This window comes from Elephas maximus, chromosome 6 (assembly GCF_024166365.1).
Source record: "Elephas maximus indicus isolate mEleMax1 chromosome 6, mEleMax1 primary haplotype, whole genome shotgun sequence".
In the NCBI taxonomy this organism is placed as follows: Eukaryota; Metazoa; Chordata; class Mammalia; order Proboscidea; family Elephantidae; genus Elephas; species Elephas maximus.
This window is the reverse complement of record NC_064824.1, coordinates 140,260,444-140,280,478: the sequence shown is the minus strand read 5'-3', so window position 1 is coordinate 140,280,478 and position 20,035 is coordinate 140,260,444. Positions and strand designations below refer to the sequence as shown.

The 20,035-nt window shown below is 59.7% G+C and overlaps 2 protein-coding genes across 8 annotated transcripts in view; one reads left to right on the top strand and one right to left on the bottom strand.

Annotated features, from left to right (window-relative positions):
• ILKAP (ILK associated serine/threonine phosphatase) overlaps positions 1-4,739 on the top strand; it is a 36,112-nt gene extending 31,373 nt beyond the window's left edge. For all 5 annotated transcript variants that reach the window (XM_049888558.1, XM_049888557.1, XM_049888561.1 and 2 more), the window contains 3 exons: positions 2,485-2,604; positions 4,112-4,193; positions 4,489-4,739. In XM_049888558.1, coding sequence (XP_049744515.1) covers positions 2,485-2,604; positions 4,112-4,193; positions 4,489-4,629 — 343 coding nt within the window. In that variant the 3' untranslated portion in view covers positions 4,630-4,739. The remainder of the gene's footprint in view (positions 1-2,484; positions 2,605-4,111; positions 4,194-4,488) is intronic.
• Positions 4,740-5,830: 1,091 nt separating this feature from the next.
• On the bottom strand, positions 5,831-15,701 carry ERFE (erythroferrone). 3 transcript variants are annotated; one of them, XM_049888554.1, is made up of 8 exons: positions 15,525-15,701; positions 12,833-12,955; positions 12,061-12,163; positions 10,384-10,610; positions 10,209-10,317; positions 9,885-9,975; positions 8,742-8,820; positions 5,831-7,765 (listed from the first exon to the last, which is right to left on the bottom strand). In XM_049888554.1, exons 1-8 carry the CDS (start codon positions 15,699-15,701, stop codon positions 7,667-7,669), a joined length of 1,008 nt encoding a protein of 335 aa, XP_049744511.1. In that variant the 3' UTR covers positions 5,831-7,666. The 3 variants fall into 3 exon arrangements, with proteins under 3 accessions (XP_049744511.1, XP_049744512.1, XP_049744513.1); XM_049888555.1 differs by having other exon boundaries at positions 12,833-12,889; XM_049888556.1 differs by lacking the exon at positions 5,831-7,765 and having other exon boundaries at positions 8,748-9,784.
• Positions 15,702-20,035: the final 4,334 nt, after the last annotated feature.

Here is a 20,035-nt window from a genome sequence, read left to right as displayed (position 1 = left end):
TGATTGGCAGAAAACAGGAGAAAAATGCTGTGTGAGGGAAACCTTGAAGTGCCTAAGGGCAGGATACAGGTCCCAGAGACACCAGGACTAAGTAGCAGGACAAGCTGGCTTGGTGGGCTGAGACCCGCTGTCTTGGGTAGGGGCAGGAGAATGACTTTTTAGCAGTTTTGGGGGGAGAAGATGCTGCCAAACATACCGCTTTCTGTTGTGTCCAGGGTCTCACAGACATGCTGGGAACCTGGCCCGGTGTGTAGTGTGTATGGGGAAGATAGCAGTTGAGAAGGACAGATGCAGGCCAGGAGGTATAAAGTCTGCATGTCTGCTGTGGCTGACTCCTAACTAAACTTTTACTGAAAATTCATAAGGCATAGCTTGATGCTGTCATGATGCTGGAAGCTCTGACTTGGTGCTGTCAGCCCACTGGCACACAGCCCCAGGTAGGAGAGTGCAAGGGGTGTAGGCAGAGTGCCATGTCATCGCGAAGACCTTTTCTGAAATGAGTGGCTTCTCCTGGCCCAGCAGTCGTGTCAGATGTCTTTTTTCTCCTGTTCCTGCGTTAGTTCACTGTGCGTAGGACTTGAATGACCGGGAATGAAGATGATAGGTTCCGTGGGGTCACGTTTTTCTCCTGTTCCTGCGTTAGTTCACTGCGTGTAGGACTTGAACGAACGAGAATGAAGATGGTAGGTTCCGTGGGGTCACATTTTTCTTCACCAGATTTAGGAATTGTTTCAGGTTTTCTGTGCTGAGCTGTGCTGGTGTTGACCGGGTTTCCTGAGGCTTGCGTTGCAGACCGACACTACCGCTGACCTTATTGGAACCAGACTGGTTTATGTTGGGGGTGGGGGCACCAGGCATTGGGGTCCCTGGTTTATAACTGGGGAGGGGGAGGCGCGCACCAGGTATTAGGGTCACTAATGTCGTTAGGATCCTGCCATTCAAGTCACACCCATACTTCATGTAAAGAGAATGCTTCTCAGGATCTGGGGCTGGTCACTCCTGGGTATTGTCCAAATCTAACGAGGTTGAAATGTGCACATCCTCTGTTCCAGCCATCCTTAACCCTGGCTGTGCGCTTGAATCGCCCGAGCTGTTTCAAGATGAAAAAACAACAGCACAAAGCAGGCCAGGCTCCGTAGCAGGCCAGCCAGGTCTGCGTCTGTAGGGTGGGGCCTGGGTGCCGGCATTTGCCCTCCAGTGATGGGAACCACTGCTGGCATCACATCAAGCCTGGGCAAGCGCTGCCACCCAGCGGCCACAGGGCGCGGCTCCCGTCAGCAGAGTCCCTGGCATCCCCGGGCGGGCGGCAGTGTTGTTGTGGGCCAAGCAGACAGCACAGCAGTTGGCCCTCTCCCTGGGCCCTGGCACCCCGGGCGGGTGGCAGTGTTGTTGTGGGCTGAGCAGACAGCACAGGAGTCGGCCCTCTCCCTGGGCCCTGGCACCCCGGGCAGGCAGCACAGGAGTCGGCCCTCTCCCTGGGCCCTGGCACCCCGGGCGGGCAGCGGTGTTGTTGTGGTGGGCCGAGCAGACAGCACAGGAGTCAGCCCTCTCCCTGGACCCTGGCACCCCGGGTGGGCAGCGGTGTTGTGGTGGGCCGAGCAGACAGCACAGGAGTCGGCCCTCTCCCTGGGCCCTGGCACCCCGGGCGGGCGGCAGTGTTGTTGTGATGGGCCGAGCAGACAGCACAGGAGTCAGCCCTCTCCCTGGGCCCTGGCACCCCGGGCGGGCAGCGGTGTTGTGGTGGGCCGAGCAGACAGCACAGGAGTCAGCCCTCTCCCTGGGCCCTGGCACCCCGGGCGGGCAGCGGTGTTGTTGTGGTGGGCCGAGCAGACAGCACAGGAGTCAGCCCTCTCCCTGGGCCCTGGCACCCCGGGTGGGCAGCGGTGTTGTGGTGGGCCGAGCAGACAGCACAGGAGTCAGCCCTCTCCCTGGGCCCTGGCACCCCGGGCAGGCAGTGGTGTTGTGGTGGGCCGAGCAGACAGCACAGGAGTCGGCCCTCTCCCTGGGCCCTGGCACCCCGGGTGGGCAGCGGTGTTGTGGTGGGCCGAGCAGACAGCACAGGAGTCAGCCCTCTCCCTGGGCCCTGGCACCCCGGGCAGGCAGTGGTGTTGTGGTGGGCCGAGCAGACAGCACAGGAGTCGGCCCTCTCCCTGGGCCTTGGCACCCCGGGTGGGCAGCGGTGTTGTGGTGGGCCGAGCAGACAGCACAGGAGTCGGCCCTCTCCCTGGGCCCTGGCACCCCGGGCAGGCAGTGGTGTTGTGGTGGGCCGAGCAGACAGCACAGGAGTCGGCCCTCTCCCTGGGCCTTGGCACCCCGGGTGGGCAGCGGTGTTGTGGTGGGCCGAGCAGCCAGCACAGGAGCCGGCCCTCTCCCTGGGCAGGGCAGGAAGGGGCGGCTCCATGGGCTCTCTGCTTTAGGAGCAGATTCTCAGTGCTGTGGACACGGTCTGCCAGATGGAGGCTGAGTGTTTTCTCCTCGTTTTAGGGACGGGCGTGTCTTGGGTGTGCTGGAGGTGTCCCGTTCCATCGGGGACGGGCAGTACAAGCGCTGCGGGGTTACTTCTGTGCCTGACATCAGACGTTGCCAGCTGACTCCCAATGACAGGTAAACCCCTGCCAAAGGCATGTGTGCACACGTGTGCTCACACAGCCTGGTTGCTGTTTGTGTACAGACCTTTGCTGGGGGTGGGTGGGGCAGCTGGTCTCAGCCTGTGCTGGCTCTGGGAGCGGACATCAGAGGATGTGGTTTTGGCTCGTTCATGTGGTCACACATAGGGGAGCCCCCGTGGAAATGGATCGTTCCAATCCCACATGTCACCTTGGGGGGCTGTAGTGGCAGGGAGAGGGGTCTTTCCTGACAGGGAGCGCACAGGCGCGAGGGGACAGAAGCACAGCCAGTCGGGTGCTGGTGGGTGGGGAGATGGTGGCAGGAGCCTTTGGGGACAGATCGTGGAGGGTCTTGCGTCCCATGCCGAAGAGTTTGAATTTGAGGTAACAACTGGTGGAGAGCTGCGAGGGTTTGTCAGCAGAGCCAGGAGAGGTCGAGGAAGAGACTGTGTAGTTGCTGTCTCCAGTCGAAGCTGTCAGAAGACAAGGCTCCAGGCCTCGCAGACAGGCAGCCAGTCGAAGAGTGGGCCGTGAGGAGCCAGGGAGACCCAGAGAGGAGGAGAGAGGAAAGTTCAGGAAAATGGAACTCACAGGACTGAGTCGATTGGGAAGGTAGAAAGAAGAGTCTGTTGGCCAGATGGCAGGCAGTCTTTGCCAGGTGAGGTCTGAATCATGGCTCACAGTGCTGGGGACAAAGGACCCACCTCAGCCCCTCTGCCCACTCCCTGGGCTTCCTCATGCGGTGTCCCCACCTGCCTTGGCCCTGGGCATGTTCCCTAACAGCCCCGCCTGGTTTTCTAAAGGAAGCGTCAGGAGCGTCCTCCGACCCCAGACTAGACCAGGCCCTGTCTGCGTGCTGCCCTAGCTCTGCCCTTGTGGGGTTGTGGTTCTGTGTCTGTGCCACAGTGCTCGGGGCCTGACTTGCTGGCCTTGTCCCCACTGGGTTGCACATAGACCTGTGCCCAGGAGTGCTGACTGATGCCTGATGAGGGCAAAGACCTGAGTGTTATAGCAAGAAGGGAAGGGTGAGGAGAGAGTGACCACTTTTAGGAGTCCGGGGCAGGATGGTGAAAGGGAGAGGGGAAATCGTGAGCTTTCCAACCACAGCAGGGGTGGTGGTCCTTCCTGGGGTCTAGACCACGTCCTCACTGTCACACTGTTGGGGAAGTGGCCCGAGGCCTGTGGTGGGCAGGTGCAGTGTGCACGTAGCACAACACTTGGTGTTTTTATCTTGTGATCTCCCTCAAGTGTCGAAACAGCAGTACCTACGGTTTACATTAGCCACGCTTCCGCTCACTGGGGAAGAGACGGGCACCCCCGATTCTGACATATGGCACATTTACCTACAAGTATTTTTTTTTTTTTTTTAAGTTTTCATCTCCATCTCCTGGAAGTGAAGTTGGTCTGAAAACATTTAGCCTCAGTTAGGTGGGCAGGTATTAATCGTCATCACCAGGGCTGTCCTCTTTTTGCTGCTCAGACCCCTTTCTGTTTCCATGTTACAGGTTCATTTTGCTGGCCTGTGATGGCCTCTTCAAGGTTTTCACCCCAGAAGAAGCTGTGAACTTCATCTTGTCCTGCCTCGAGGTAAGAGATGTCTTGAGGGAGTGCTCTTATCCCCTTGCACCTTCGTGTTTTCGACAGTAAAGGCCCTGTGACCCTGTCCCTCTGATCCTCTCCCTCTGCGGTCACCTGGTTGGTTGTGGGGAGGCCCCACACCCTTGTTTCAACGCCAGCCTCGCCTGGGTGGACGCCATCACTGTTTGTCCCGCCTGCCCCCAGGGAGCCTGTGGAGTGGCTCCTGCTCCTGGCGTTAAAAGAGTCCCAGGAGTGGACCGGGATGTGGATCACCCTGTCAGGTGTGCCCCCTCCTGTCTGGCAGGATGAGAAGATCCAGACCCGGGAAGGGAAGCCCGCCATTGATGCCCGCTACGAGGCAGCGTGCAACCGGCTGGCCAGCAAGGCAGTGCAGCGGGGCTCAGCCGACAACGTCACGGTGATGGTGGTGCGGATCGGGCAGTGAGGGCCAGCACGGGAGGGCACTCAAGGTTCACTCTGTGTGTGTGCACATGTGTGTTTGTGTACTCCTGTGGGACTCCATGCTTGTAAATAAACGGTTTTTTTGTTTTTTTTTTTCCTTCTAGTTTTTTGAGTTCTCTTATTAGGCGTAGAGGAACAGTTGATCCTTTTGAAAATGCTCTGGGTCTTCCCTCATTGAAACCATGGTGGGCGTCTTGGGTTGGCTCATGCTGAATGGCCCCCAAGTGGCTGTCAGTGTGGCAGTATTGTGTACAGGGCGCTTGGCCTGAGGTGTTTCATCTTCACGACAACCCTGGGGGGAGGGGTGGTCACCCCATTTTACATGAGGAGATGGAGGTTCTGTTAGACAAGGCTAGGACTAGAAGCCAGCACTTGGCACTTCTGTGGCTTCTCTCAGTTTTCTAGAAGAAAGTCAGGTTCCAGAAAGTTCCGTGGTGTGAGCCCAGTCCTGTCCAGAGGAGGAGACTGAGGTGGTGTACTGAGTCACTAGTGTGCCCGTCAGCTTCTCAGAAACAGCACGGGAGTACTTCTAAGTCCATGGCCAATGGGTGTGAGCTGGGGAGAGGCCCGGAGAATGGGGTCCAGGAGGCTATCACAAAGCTGGATCCCTGGGCTGTGAAATGTTGGAGCGGGCGAGGGACTTCTCAGCACAGCCTCTGTGATTCAGCTCCCCCCTCAGGAACATGTGCCCCGTTGGCTGTGCCAAGCTGAGGCCGATCAAGCACTTCAAGGGGGCCCTTGTGTGAAAGATGTTAGCAGGAACAAAAGAGTGCGTGGTCGGCCTCCCTGGAGTAAACTCGGAGGTACTTCCCAAGTACTTCAAAGTGCACCCTTATTACTACCGTAGTTCTTTTTTAGTAAAGTAGTTCTTAGGTCTTTGTGTGGGAACCTTTGGCACAGGCTGCTCTATGATCCTAAATGTTGGAAGACACTAATTTGTACGTTCACGACCCCTGCCCAGCACGCGTGCACGCACATGGTCGTACGTGTGTCTTAGGGAATTTAACTCCGTGCCACAAGTCCCTCAGAGCAAACTCCCAGGTTACACGTGGAGGCTGTAAATACGGGATGAAGAGGTGTTGGTGCGCGCACCCCAGGAAGTGCTGAGAGCCAAGCACCCATCTGCTTGAGGACTGTGACATCAGAGGTAGGCGTCACTATAGAAAAGAACCTCAGAATCAGAGCACCTGACAGTTTATTCAGTGTCTTCCTACAGTAAACAGGTGTCACTGTGCACACCGAAGCCCATCAGCTCACAGTCCCACAGTGGGGGAGGCCCCCCACCTGCCACATCCATCCCACCCCTTCTCAGGGTCCCTGGTGGGCTTGGGGCCCTTCACGCCTCAAAAAGAGGCGGGGATCTTCCCTTTGCTGCCTCAGACGTTTTCCCTGGTTCACTGAGGCTCTAAGGTCTCTCTGCCCTTGTTCCCGTAAGTGATCGCGTAGGCGCTGCCAAGTGCCTGCGCTACCCCATAAAGCAGGTTGCATAAATACATCCCACCTGGCAATATTACGCAATAAATATTTGGTCAACTGCTATGTAACAGATACTTATGTTGAAATAAAATAGATATGTAGAGTTTTTCAAGGGGAAAAGATAACTTCTCTAAAGTATCTGTGCCTACTGGATACAAAGTGAAATCCAGAAAGGGTGTGGCCACCCACCCTTATCGGGGGCCAGGGGAGGGCAGGCCCCAGGCCAGTGGGCTTCCTGGTAGGGCGGGGGCCGGTCCTACTGGGAAGCCGCCGAGGGCTTGGTGGTTGGAGTGTGTGCCGCTCTGTGTGGGGGCCCCTGGTTTGGAGGGAGATGCTGCATTCTGGGGTATAGAGATGGGCGCTTTGGGCTCCTGGGAGTCTTTCGGACCTGGCCAAGGACACCTGGTCACCCTGAGGCCAGCTAGAAAGTTCAAGTGACTGTGACCACCGCCCCTTCTCTCTCAGTCCCTGGTCACCTCACTGCCGCTTCTCTGTGGTCACCTTGCCACACCAGCATGGTCCCAGAAGGTCTTGTGGTAACCCGCACCTCAGAGCCAGTGTTGGAGGAGGGGCAGGAAGGCCTTAGGAAAGTTCACTTCCCCTTGGTCAGGGCCCTACAGGAGTGCTGAGGCCTCCCCACCCTTCACTCCCTGCCCCGGGGCAGTTTTGCACCTCAAAGGCCACACCCCAGCAGGTCGACCCCTCTGCCTTCTGGGACCAGCCCCCAAGTGCCCACTGCTCTTCCAAGAGCGAGTGAACTTGGGCCTCGACTTGTAGAGACCAGCACATTATCCTTCCCTCATCCACCAAGTGGGACAGCCGCCCTGCATTCCAGAGCGGGCCTGACCCTGCTGGCCTCGGGGGGAGTCGGGGGAGTCTCTGCTTCTCTGGTTCAGGTCAGGGCCGCGCCCCGTCTGCTGAGATGTTCCTGGTCTCGTCTGGTGGACGGAGTCCTGGCAGTGGGTCAGAGCTTCCCTTAGAAGGGGACAGGGATGGCCTCAGCCTCCAGAGGGTGTGGAGCTGGTCATGTCCTTCTGAGGACTTGCTGAGGCCTGTCTGCAGGGCGAGTAGCCCTTCTGTAGGGTGAGAGCCTTAGGACTGGACCTGCACATGCCCCTAGTGACTCCAGACCCAGACTCGCCGCCCAGCCGGCAGCCTCCCCTCCACGCAGGTGTTCCGTTCCACTGGAATGCCAGGAAAGAGGGAAGAGGCTGGGCCGCAGGAGAGGTGCTGAGGCCAATTGACAGGAGAGGGGCCAGGCTGCAGCTGGGGATCTCCAGGGCGTGGGGGCGGGGCGGGGCGGGAGAAAGGGCATCTGGACGCACCGAACCAGGAGAAGCTTCTAAAACGACTGCCTAAAGAGCATCTGCCTTTAAGATGCTCCCTAACGCAGGGCCCGGGCTCCGTGTCACCGCAGGGAGGCTGGTGGGGACAGCACTTCAGGTGGGCTTCCTCTCTGTGGCCATGGCCACTCCAGCGCTGCCCAGGAAGTGGCTCCGACCCTTGCTCCGTCTGTCTGATAGGGTGGGGCCTGCAGGGGCAGCTCACACACCGAGGAGGACTGCGCTGAAGCGTGACCCGCTGCGCACTGTGACGGAGGAGCCGCTGGCGTTGTCCAGGAAGATGGAGGCGTACTGCCCGGACTGCAGGGGGAGGAAGGGGACAGCGAGGCCTCAGACTGACCGCCCTTCCCTGCGGGAGAGGTGGGAATGTGAGGGCTCTCAGGGCTGGACTCCAACCCAGCACCTCTGACAACTGTTCTAGTACTTCCTTCCGGCTGGGCCTTCTGCCCACACAGGCTTCCTCAGTCCACTTGTGTGGGACAAGCCTCTGCTCAGAGACAGCCGCTCAGCGGATCAAGCAGGTCTCCCAGCTGAGGTCCGGGTGCGGAGTGAAGGCACCGCCCCCAGGCCTGGCTACCTGGTGTGCCGCAGGACCGAACGAGCACTTGGCCTTGCCGGCACTTGACCTCTCCGCTCAGGGCCAGGCACTGGCAGACTGCCCCACCCCTACCTCGCGGCTTTCATCAACCAGATTCCTGGCAGATCAGGAAGCATGGGTCACAGCCCTCAGGAGGAGAACTCTGAGTGTCTCTGCAACCAGAGCAGACCTGCATAACAGCTGTGTGACCCTGGGCAAGTCACTTAACCTTTCTGTGCGTTGGTCCCCTTCTTCATAGAAGTGGAGCACTAACTACCTCCCTCAGGGTGCTGCCTGGTGTAGGCGGTGCTACTTCGGTGTCGGCACCTCCTTTGTCAGCAAACCCCACCTTTACAGCGCTATCTTTACCACTCGCCAAACCCCGCTTAGGGTTTTGTGTAGGAACGATCTCCCTCCCCACCCCTGTGGTCTGTGCACCCCCAGGGTGGCTGACCTTCCTTCATCCCTGTTCAGTACGGCACTGGGTAAGGGACATTCAGTGGTCTGAAGATGAGACCGTGGAGCAGAGCAGCTGCTGGCAACAGCAGGCGGCCGCAGGGGACAAGCTCTGGGTTTGGGATCCGGAGGCCCAGGCCAGATAGTGTGAGCACCTGGGTGTCCCCGACCTCCCCCGGGCCTGTGGTCTGAGCACCCCAGCACCCACCCCGCCGGTTGCCCTCCACGTCAGGCCTCACGCACCTGCAGATACAGGACACCGTTGACTGCGATGGTGAAGAGGTCACTGCTGCTCTCCAACCCCATGATGGCCTCCAGGGAGCTGCGGCCCGGGAAAGGAACCGGGTCAGCCCTCCCTCTGGTCCCATCTGCCTGCTCAGAGCTGGCCAAGTCTATTCATGCAGGGCTGGGCCACGCCCCTGCCTCCCAGAGACCCCCCCCCCCCAGATGCACCACAATGTGTTCCCAACAAACCCAGCACCCGCAAGGTGCCCGTCAGTGCTGTGGGGGCACTGGTTCTGGCCGGTCCCTGTGCAGGGGGTGCCTGAGGCAGGGCCTGAGGGGCGGTGAGGACGGGACAGGCAAGTCAAGCCCAGACCAGGTGTAGCCACGTCCTGCCAGTGCAGGGGCGCTGAAGGGGCTAAAGAGCAAGCCTGATAGTCCAGGGCTGGGAGGGCCGGACATGGAGTTCTGCACGCCACCATCCATCATCCCGTCTACAACTGTCACCCAGCGCCTGCTCTGCATTCTGTTCTGGGTGCCAGGGATACCAGGCGTGACTGGGGTCTGCCCTCAGGGAGCCCGCACCCCTGAGGGGTAGCACACCGGTGGATGAACGAACAGATGGCATCAGAGAGTGGTCGCGTGGTGACGAAGTCCATGGGTGTGGAGGGAGAGTGGTGGGGAGCAGAGTCCTCAGGGAGACCTCTGGTGGGGAAGCTGGTGCCTGAGGCCCAAAGTGCAGAGGGAGGCCCAGTGGCTGAAGAGGGAGGAAGGAGGCTGGGGGGGAGGCTGGAGGGGAGGCTGGGAAGGGCCAGGGCTTCCAGGCCCCCAAAAGTTGGGGGACACGAAGACCAGGGGGTCATCCGAGGTACATCTCTGACAGCCCCCTGGCCGTTGTGAAGGCCCGCTGCAGTGGACAGGAGACCAGGAAGGAGGTGTCGGGCACTCAGGCCACAGTGGCGACTGGGACTCAGGGAACAGGGTGGGTTCAGGGGTCTTTCCAAGCGCGCAGGACGTGGTGAGGATCGAGTCGGGAAGAAGCCCGGAGAAGCCCGGGTGGGGGCCTGTTTAACGGGAGAACCCGAGATGCTTGCCCTCCGGGTGGCCAGACCGGGCGGATCACTGGGGGTCTGGGGGTTGGGGTGCGTGGGAACCCCCACTCACGCGTTGTGCTGGCACCGGGACTGGATGCAGATGAGCAGACGCAGGCGGTCCCGGGCGCGCTGTGGCCCCCGTCTGGGTGGCTCCACCAGCGCTGCGGGGGACGGGGTCACGGAAGCGGAGTCAAGGGGCAGACCAGGGCTGGCTTGACCCCGGGGTGAGGACAGGGGCTTGGTCCCAGAAAGGGAACAGGGTCTCTTCGGGGGCGGGGCCAGCGTGATCCCGGGAGCGTGGTCGTGGTGGTCCCGTGCGGGGCGGGGTCCCAGGGCAGGGTCCCCTTCGGGGCAGGGCCTGGCCGCGCGGTCCCTCCCCTGCGGCGGGCCTCACCCACGTGCAGCGCGGCGGCGAAGGCGTAGAAGCCGCCCACGGGTGCGGTGTACTGGCCGCTGGTCAGGTTCAGGCCGGGCCCGCGGCGGAAAGCGCCCTCAGCATTGGGCTGCGGGGACGGGGGCGGTCACTCGGGTCCCTCGACCCCCGGCCCGCCCGGGCCTCGCGGACTCACCACGTGGTAGAGGCCGAGCTCGTGCAGCGAACGCCGCTCCACCAGTGCGTCACGGCGCAGGCGGCAGTGGAAGGCCGCGTCCACGCGCAGCAGGCCTGGGCCCAGGGGAGCGGTCAGCAGGGCCAGGACTCCAGCTGCCTCCTCCTCTGGTTCCTCGGCTGGCGTGGTGGCGGGGCCGGGGGTCGCGGGGCCCTCCAGCTCCGCGCACTCGCGCTGCCTCACCGCCCCTGCACAGAGCGAGCTGTGTCCGCGCCAGGCATCCGCGCCCACCCATCCCGAGTGTGCTAGGGGTGTGCTCCCAACAACGACCTGGGCCAATACTAATGCACATACGGGCCCCCTGGCACGCATGTTCACCGGAGTCCAGGAGACCCCCCCGAGAAACTGCTTCCCGATCCTGCGGCTGGTCCTGTTTTTCTTCTGGCTTTTGCTACTGGGAGGCTCCGGGCCGACTCACCCCCTCCAGCCCAACCTCACCTCTCTAGTCTATTCATACTTTCTCCTCACATTAAATTCTTACTCTGTTTACATGTTTATTATCAGCAAATGCAATGGCATAAGCCAGCCCAGGGCTCTTTGGAAAGAAGCTGAGAGTAAGTAAGTAACAATTGGGGATATAATGTATCAAGAAGGGCTCTCAGGCCCAGGCCTGGGAAGCTGGTATATTTAAACTGACAGTAGGTTGTATTGAAGGGGGAGAATGGCTGTCCCTAAAGTTTATAATAAAATCAACTTTAGTCAATGGCATGAAGTAGGACAGCCAGAGCTGGTGGGCCTACCCAGCCCAGGGAGGCTGCAAGGGTGGGGAGGCTGGGCCTGAAGTTCACCTGGAGAGCCATCAGGGAGGTGGTTAGCAAACACTCTCTTTAAAGCAGTTGGTGCTTGAAGGGCTCACCACCCAGCACACCAGAAGCCCTTCACTTAGTGTGGGCCCAACACAGCTGGGTGAGGCTCTGAGGCCCACCGCCCATTCACAGGGAGGCCAGGGCCCTGGGCTGAGGCTTCTGGAAGGCTGGGCCACAGGGACATCTCTTGGCTTGGCTCAGCCTTGCTCTCTCCCTGAGGCTGTAGCCAGCTGCCCTAGCCCAGGCCAGGCAGTGACCCATGGGTGCCACCCTGTGCCCCATGCCGGCAGCCTGCTGGTGTCTTCCCAAGACTCTGTGGCCGAGGCCCAGGTCTGTCTTGGGGAAGAAGTTGGGCTCTTCTCTCGGGAGGCCTGTGTGCCTGCCTCTTAACTCCCCATCTCAGAACAATGGGGCCGAGGAAAACTCACTGGTGCTGGTGCCGTGGGGGCATCGGCTGAGTTTGAGGAGCCCCAGCCCCTCCCTGACAGCCCCCACCTGGGGCAGGGACAGGCTGGGGTCTTGGCCTTGGCTGGGCTCACCTGGCTTCCAGGTGGGGCAGATGTGTGCTGGTCCCCCAGCACCTAGTCTACCTTTCTTCGTGGGCCTTCTCACTCCCACACACCTCCCACCCCCATCCTCTGACTCTGAGCAGATGGGGGGGTGGGAAGGAATGGGGGGTACGGAGGGATGGGGGGCGGGTGTCACGGCAGGGCCAACCAGGTGCACCCTTGGCTGGGCATACAGCAGGTGCCACTTAAGTGCTTGCTGCTGTTAAGTCCAGCCCTCCAGAACCCCCTTCCCAGCCCTGCTCACGCTGGTTGCATACCCCTACCTTTCAGCAGTAGCTGGAACTCCTTCAGCAGTACCTCAGGCGGGATGATGGGGCCTGGGGGGCCTTGTGGTCCAGGGGGCCCAGGGGGCCCTGGCAAGCCGAGCTGAAAAGGAACTACTGCAGTAAGGGGCCTGAGGAGGGAGCCTGGAAACTGCGGGCCCCCATCGAGACCAGGCGAGGAGTCCCTGCCCAGGCCAGGCCACGGAAGGAGGGACCACACTGTCAGAGACAGCGGGGACAGCAGCTGCTGGGGCCCCCATGCCCCCACCAGGAACCACCCCGTCTGTCACCCCAGCTGCCTGGAGGTCCCTCCAGCTTGTTCCCCAGACGGCTGGCTGGCTCCCTGACTGCAGGACCCTGACTGCTGAATGATGAGTGGGGTGGGGGGACACAGGGAGGGAGCCCCTGGGGGTGCCTGGCATTCTAGGGGATAAGGTTGGGACCAGGCCCCAAACTCAGGATTCCCCCAGGGCCCTGGTTTGGCACTACTCCAAGTCCCCTGACTCCAGGCCACAGTGTGACAGTCTGTGCTGGGCGGCAAGGGTCAGGGTGGCCGGGGGGAGCTGGCTGTGTCGGGAAGGCAAGCAAGAAGAGGCCCCTCTCATGTGCATGCTCACACTCAACGTGCACACACACACACACTCTGCACAGCCACACACTTGCACACACACATGCTGACACTCCTACACTCACAGACTCACCCCCCACATTCACACTCACACACAATCACGCACACACCCTTGCGTGGTGTGCCAGCAGGGACTTGCTTCACCTTCAGCCTCTTGGCCTTGCCCCTGCTCCTCCTCTTGCCGTTGATGCCCTTGTCACTCTGCTGGACAAAAAGCATCCAGGTGTCCCGGGGGTCGATGCCGTGCGCCCGTTGGGTGATGGGGTCCTAGAACACAGCCAGCCTGAGGTTGGCCCTCCCCACTCGCTGACGAGCAGGACCAGAGGCTTTGCACGGGTGTTCTGTGCAGGCCTGCCAGCAGGCCCTCCAGGTCCCACAAGCAAGGCCCTGGTCCTTGTCCAAGATGGTGCCCCGAGGCCCTTGAAGGCAGCACCCTCCACACCCCTCCCAGCACGCTGAGGATGAGCCCTGGGAGCAGCCGTCCAGGCCTGGACTTTGCATGGTGGGAGGACAGGACCCAGCGTGTGGGCTGGCTGGCAGGTGGGAGTCCTAGCCCTGCCAGGGTAGCAGGCCCCCTGCAGCCTCGTTCCCTCAACATGAGCTGAGGTGAAAACATCTCACAGATCCCTGGGAGGGTTGAAGCACCGTGGGTGCCCTGAAAGAGGCGACCCGCTTCCAGTAGACTGGCGTGTCCTCCGGCAGACAGGAGTTCCAGGGAGGCTGACTTTAGCCCCAGGACCACCACAGATTTCAGTACAGGATGGGCAGACAGAGTCCAGAAGGCCGAGCACCACCAAGGGGTTATGGCTCGAGTCTCTGCTCGGGACTGGTGCCACTCACGTTCCTCAGGACTCCTGAGCCACTTGGCCAAAGCGAGGACATGATGGTTCTAGAAGCATCCATGCCATGCATGCCCCCATCCTGTGACTCAGGAAAGTTCTGGGAGAGGCCTGTGGCCCACTGGGCAGTGGCCTGGGATGGTCTGGGCTCCCTGCAGAGCCACCAGCTAGGAAGGAGTCAGGCTCAAGAGAGCTTAATGAGGTCATGGGTGGGAGCTCCAGCGGAAGTACTGACAGGGGCTTTGGAGCTGGCCAGGCTCTGCTGTCAGAGACAGAGCCAGACACCAGGTGCTGCCCACGGTCTCTTCGGCCGCTCTGCAGGGCCTAAGGCATTCCTTTGGGAGCTTGCCCATCAACGCAGGGCTGAGTGAAGATGGCAGCTTCAGCATTAGAGGAACTGGGTTCCAATCCGGCCTGGCAATAGCTGAGGTGACCAGGGCAGCCATCATTGAACAGAGAAAGTGGCCAGGGCCCTCTGTCCTGGCTGCAGTGTGACCATGGAGCACCTTCCTTTGGGCTTCTTGTTGGGCAGTCAGCGCTGAGCTATGCCGCCCTGCTGGTTGACTCCACGAATGCTGGGACCCCATGAGTACACTACAGCCACACTGAGGTCTGAGGGATGGACTGGGAGCCCAGGCTTGGGGGAGAGCAGAAGCAGGTAGAGCCCCACCCGTGGGGGCCCAGAGATGGGCCTACACCATGTGAACACAAGTCTGGGCAGCAGAGTTCCCTAGCCGCCTGGGGGCGCCGGCAGAAATGTGCCTTGGAGCCTAGGGAACCAGCAGCCTTGGTGCCTTCTTGGCCCCAAAGAAGAGGGTTCAAGGCTAAAACTCCACCTGCAAGCATCCCAGGCCCCTGTCAGGGTCCTAGGGCCTGGAGTGTTTGCCGATGACGGAGCCCCGACACCTAGCCGCCCTGCCTACTGGGAGCACTGCCAGAGGCTGCCTACTCTCTGGGTGGGGTTTGTCTGTCCGAAGGGAAATGGGGGGTGGTGTATGGGGCGGGGTATCCTCACCATCACTTAGGGAACCCTGTCCAGGGAGTGCAGAGCTGGCTGTCATCCCACCCCTACCCCTGTAGCAGATGTGTGCCTTCCATCCATGATTCTCGGTGGGATGCTGAGACCAGAGGCTTTTTCAGCATAAGCGAGACCCAAACAACCACCTCGGTTCCTGGCACTCCCCAGCCCCCCCCCACCCCTGGTCAGAGTTTCAGGTGCACCCACCCTGGGAAGGAAGGCAGGGGGCTAAAGATCACCCTTCAGGGCCACTCGAAGAAAACCGACAGCTATTCCCTGGTCGTACACCCCCTGCCCTCTCCTTAGACCCACAGGGACCCCCACCAAACAGACTAGGGGTCAGTAATGTGCTCATAAGGAACCCCGGTGGTGCAGTGGTTAAAGAGCTGGCTGCTAACTGGAAGGTCGGAGGTTCCAACCCGCCAGCCGCTAGGCGGGAGGTGGATTTGGCAGCCTGCTTGTGTAAAGATTACAGCCTGGGAAACCCTATGGGGCAGTACTACTCTGTCGTATACTGTCACTGTGAGTCGGAATCCACTGCACCACAACTTTGGTTTTTGGTTTTAATGTGCTCACACTTCCACAAGTGGGTTGCTGCCAATTCCATGAGACACAGTATTTACACTTTATTTCTCAACGTTCTTCTGTCCCAAAGGAAAAGGGGTTTTCACTGGCCTAGGAGAATTTTGCTTAAATGCCGAAGAACTACCCAGACAGCCAGGGTCAAGACCGCCCTTTGGGGTGACCCCGCCGCGCAGAGAGGCCGCAAAGCCGACTCTGTCTCACCAGAGCTGAAGCTAGGCGTTTTCCTCCCCACTTCAGAATTAAGGTCCCGCCCGCGAGGCCGCGCTTCCCAGCCCCGAAAGCAAGCGCCGTGCCCCTCCTCCGGCGGGGAAACTGAGGCCCAGAGGAGCGCTCAGGCCGGGCAGGCTGTCCGCGCGTCCGCGAGTGCGTCCGAGCGCGGGACGCGGCGTCTTACCGGCCGCACGCGGCTGTCGTCGGGGCCCGCGGGCAGCTCGTTCCCGGGCGGCGGCTCCTGGGGGGCGGGCGCTCCGGGCAGCGGGGGCCCGAGGCCCGCGGCGGCGGCGAAGGCGGCCAGGAGGCCCGCGCACACGAGCAGCGGCCTCGCTCCGGCGGGTCGGCGGCCCGGGGCCATGGAGGCGGCGGCGTCCCCTCGGCGCTCCCGCGGCTGGCCAGGCTCGGGCGTCTCCCGGGCCCGCTGGCGCCGCGCCTTATAACCCGCTAGAACCCCGGCGCCCCGCTGCGCCCCCTCCCGGCCCGGCGCGCACTGCAGGGGGAGGGAGCGCGGGGAGGCGGCGGGTTCGCGGATGGAAGGGGCACCAGGGAGGGAGAGGGGGCTCTGGGAGCACAGGCTCGCGGCGGCTCCTTGTTGCGCGAATCCCCTCCATCCCCGCGCTCTGCGCGCTGTTGAGTGCTTCTGCTTCGCGGGGAGCTGCGGCGCCACCCCTCCTGGCCCCGGGGTGTCCCTCCCCATTCTCTGTCCCGCGGGTCCTCTGCGGGGACTCAGAAGAGAACGCCATCCTCCTGGCCGCGCTCCGCCAGGTCCAGGCCTCACCTACACAGATGGAGCGCACGGCAGCAGGGAAGAAGCCAGTGCTCAGCCCCGGTGCCCTTTTCCCAGGCGGGGCTCCCTCCTTCCTTTCCGAGGCTGCCTCCCCCCTGATAGCTGGGGCGCCCTGAGTGTAGGGGAGGGGAAATACTCTGTCCTTCACCTGGGCTCACTTGCAGGGGCCAGGGCTGCACAGAGCCTGCCCCTATCCCTGGCAGCCACCCCACAATGCTGGGGGTGGGCCAGGCCCTGGGTAGAGAGGACTGTCCACCATGGAGCCATGCGGAGCAAACCCGGCCAGGAACCAGGCTACCAGGTGGCCACCGGGGCCAGTGCAGGGCCCCCCTCCTGCCCTGGGGTGGTGCGGGACCCCACAGGTTGCAGAGAGGCCTCCAGGTGCCCCTCCCTATAAAGAGCCAGCACCTGGCCTGAACCCAGGCCCTGCCTCATTTGTACCCTCCGCCTGCCTGTCTCTCCTGCTGAAAGGAAAGTACCATGCAGGTAGGTAGCGATGAGCTCTCTGTGCCCTTTCCCTGGAGCTGCCTTCATTCAGTGGGACCACAGCTGGGGAAACGCAACTTCCAAATGTCTACCACCAGTGCTGCAAAGCAATGATTTTCTGAAGATGCTATAAATGGGTCCTGATCAAAAAGGGGAGAAATGTGGAACAGAACTGAAATTTCTCATAGAATCCAGAATTTCTGGAGCCATTGAGGCTGAATGAACCCCAGAAACTATTGCTCTGAGATAATCTTTAAACCTAAACCAAAGCTATTATCTGAAGTCTTCTTTAAACCAAACAATAGTTTGGCTCAATTAGTAAAGAATGCCTGCCCTGAGCATTGTTCTCTTCTGAAGAATTGCCTAACCCAGAAACCCAGTGTCATCGTCGAGTCGATTCCGACTCTTATGGGATCAAATTGACAATAGCAACTTGAAAGGTTAGATAGGAAACTTAGGGAGCAGTTGGTTTATCTTAATGTGGGAGGAACAACTCGGGAAAGGAAGGTGAGAATGTTCAGACAGCTTGAAGAATGTGATCAATGTCACCGAATTGTACATATAGGAATTGCTGAATTGGCGCACATTCTGCTGTGTATATTCTCAACAACAACAAAAATAAAATAAATTATATAGATAAAAAAGCCATGATTTTCATCCCTTCTAAGACAAGCCGCGTAGGGATAGGAGGCCTCGGGCTGCAACTCCCAGAGTGGACTCGGGGACTGAAGAGAAGCTCCGGGGACCAGCAGGGGCTGTGGCTCCCAGGCTGGGGAGGAGGCGCCCAGGTTCATCCTCAGCCGAAAAGCCCCACCTTCGCCCCGGCGCTCTCCTGGCCCAGGCTTTGGAGGAGGACACATCTGGGGCCTTTAGGCGCTCACCTGATCGGATGCAGGTTGCTTAGTGCAGTGGATGGAGTGAAAACAGGAAATATTCTACAATTCAGAAAAAGCATGGTATCGAAGTTAACTATTCTGTGTGAGTCCTCATCTTGTCCCTTAGGATGGTGCTGCAGTCTGGGGAAGGGGGTTTTAAAGGAAAAAAATACCCTGCTCACCCTGAAAATTCGTCCCCCCATCCCGCCAGGGGTCAGTGTGTCCCGTAGACTTCTGTGGAGATGTCTTTCGGTGGCAAATTAGAATTGCAAAAGAGGAGTTCTATCTTTAAAACCTGGTTTAAAAAATTTTTCTTTTTTAATTTATCAATGATACAAAAAAAAAAGGATAAATTCCTACAGAAATTGCAAATCTCCAAGAACAGACCTGAGAAACCCTGAGGAACACACACTCAACAAACCATTTGGACTTATTCTGTCAAGCAAAAACTCAGCATCTTTGTCACAAGTAAGGATGCTCCCTTTCGAACGCAGGCGTACTGTCAGCGTGGTGGTAAAGGAGAAGGAAGGATTTCTCCGGGAGGGGGGTGGTGGGGGAAGGAAGCCTGGGGTGGGCGACTTTGTCATAACCTTGTTCTATGTGCTGGGCGTGGGCTTCAAGGTTACTTGGGAACTTTATCTGTGAACCACAGGGCACCCAGTGTGGATTGTTCTCTCTTGCTGAAACCTGCCACTCCGCTGCCCTCAGGGGACAAAGCTCTGAGAACAGGACCTTCCAGTGTCTGCAAAGGTGCACTGTTACTTGCCCAGGGACACACAGCCACGGAGGCAGAGCTGGGCTTAGCGCCAGGGTCAGGCTGCCTGGCCCATGTGGTACAGTCATATCTTCACAACCACACATTTTGCTCATTTGGGTACTTCCTGTGCTAGTTGTTATTGCTGAGTCGGCCCCGGACTCATGGCAAGCCCACGTACAACTGAACACAAGGGCTGCCTGATCCTTCACCAGCCCCATGATTGGTTATGGATCAGACTGTTGTGCTCCACGGGGTTTTCACTGGCTGATTTTCAGAAGTAGATCACCAGCCCTTTCTTCCTAGTCTGCCTTAGTCCAGAAGCACCACTGAAACCTGCTCAGCGTCAGAGCGACACGCAGCCCCTGCTGACAGGTGGGTGGTGGCTGCACCTGAAGTGCGCTGGCCAGGAGCTGAGCCAGGGTCTCCTGTATGGAAGGTGGGAATTCTACCGCTGAACCACCACTGCCCTCTCCTTCCTGTTCTAAAAAAAAAGAAAAAATCCCGTTGCCACAGAGTGGATTCCAACTCACAGTGACCTTAAAGGACAGAGTAGAACTGCCCCATAGGGTTTCCAAGGAGCACCTGATGGATTCGAACTGTCAACCTTTTGGTTAGCAGCTGAGCTCTTAACCGCCATGCCACTGGGGTTTCCCCTTCCTGTTCTAAAAAAAAAAAAAAAAAGTTGGTGCTAAATATGACCTACTTTGTGATGAGCTTAAAAGTAACAAAGAGGCACTTCTTTGAAGGAAATGCGGCCCTGACCTTTCCCTAAGCCAAACGGGTTTCCCACAAGTGTGGGCTCCTTTCTGGGGGTCTGGCAGTGGGCGTGCCCAGGACAAGTGTGGGCTGGGAGGGAGCCTGGGGAAGCAGGTGTGGCCAGTTTCTGGTCCGCAGAGCTCTGTCCCCTGGGGAAAGCCACTGGGGCAGGCCGACATGGGCAGAGGGAAGGGGCTCAGCCTTGGAGCTGGGGCAAGGCCCACCAGCTGTGGTCTGCTCCTCCCAGGGCTTCTTGCGGCCTTGGTTTTCTCTCCAGTGAGCTGGGGTTAAAGCTCCTGTGCCCTTGGGTCTGAGCAGCGAGGGTCCTTCTAGGCCTCCAACACCACATAAGGGGGAGGTGCCTACAGCCTGCACAACCACCAACCTCCTGAGCCTCGGAGCCCAGGACAGACCCCACAGCGGGTCTGCTCAGCAAACCCTGTCCCCTCACGACCATGTGGGGTAAAAGTTGCCTGTGGCTTTGGAGGAGGACACATCTGGGGCCATTAGGTGCTTGGTCGTCTGAGCCTCAGTTTGCTGCTTTATAAAGTGGGCATAATAACAGCATTCGGCCTGAGACCTCATAGCCACGCTGGGCTCTGGCTCACAGGGGAGGTGTGAGCAGGCAAGGCCAGGAGGAAGGCGGCCTGGGATGCTCATCCCCGCATGGACCAGGCTGCTGGGGGGCCGCTGCTGGGTCACCAGCCTGGGTTCTGACCACTGGGGCTTGGGGCATGGTGCCTTCAGGGCCAGAGGCTGTCTGCCTGACTTGTTGCCCCGGGAAGGTGAGACTCAGGCTCTGTCAGCTTTGGCAACACAGGGGAGGGGACGTGCTGGATTGGGGGACCTGATTTGGGGAGCATGATCCCTAAGCTGAGAGTGTGCCGTCATTTCCGTCTCACAGTGGGTGCCACTGCCCACGTGAGGACAGCGTGGAGGATGGGAGCCGTTGCCATGTGAAAAACAGTTATGTTCCCAAACAGTGAACAATTTAGTGATGTCATGGGTCCTGCCTGCTGGAGGGCCCAAAT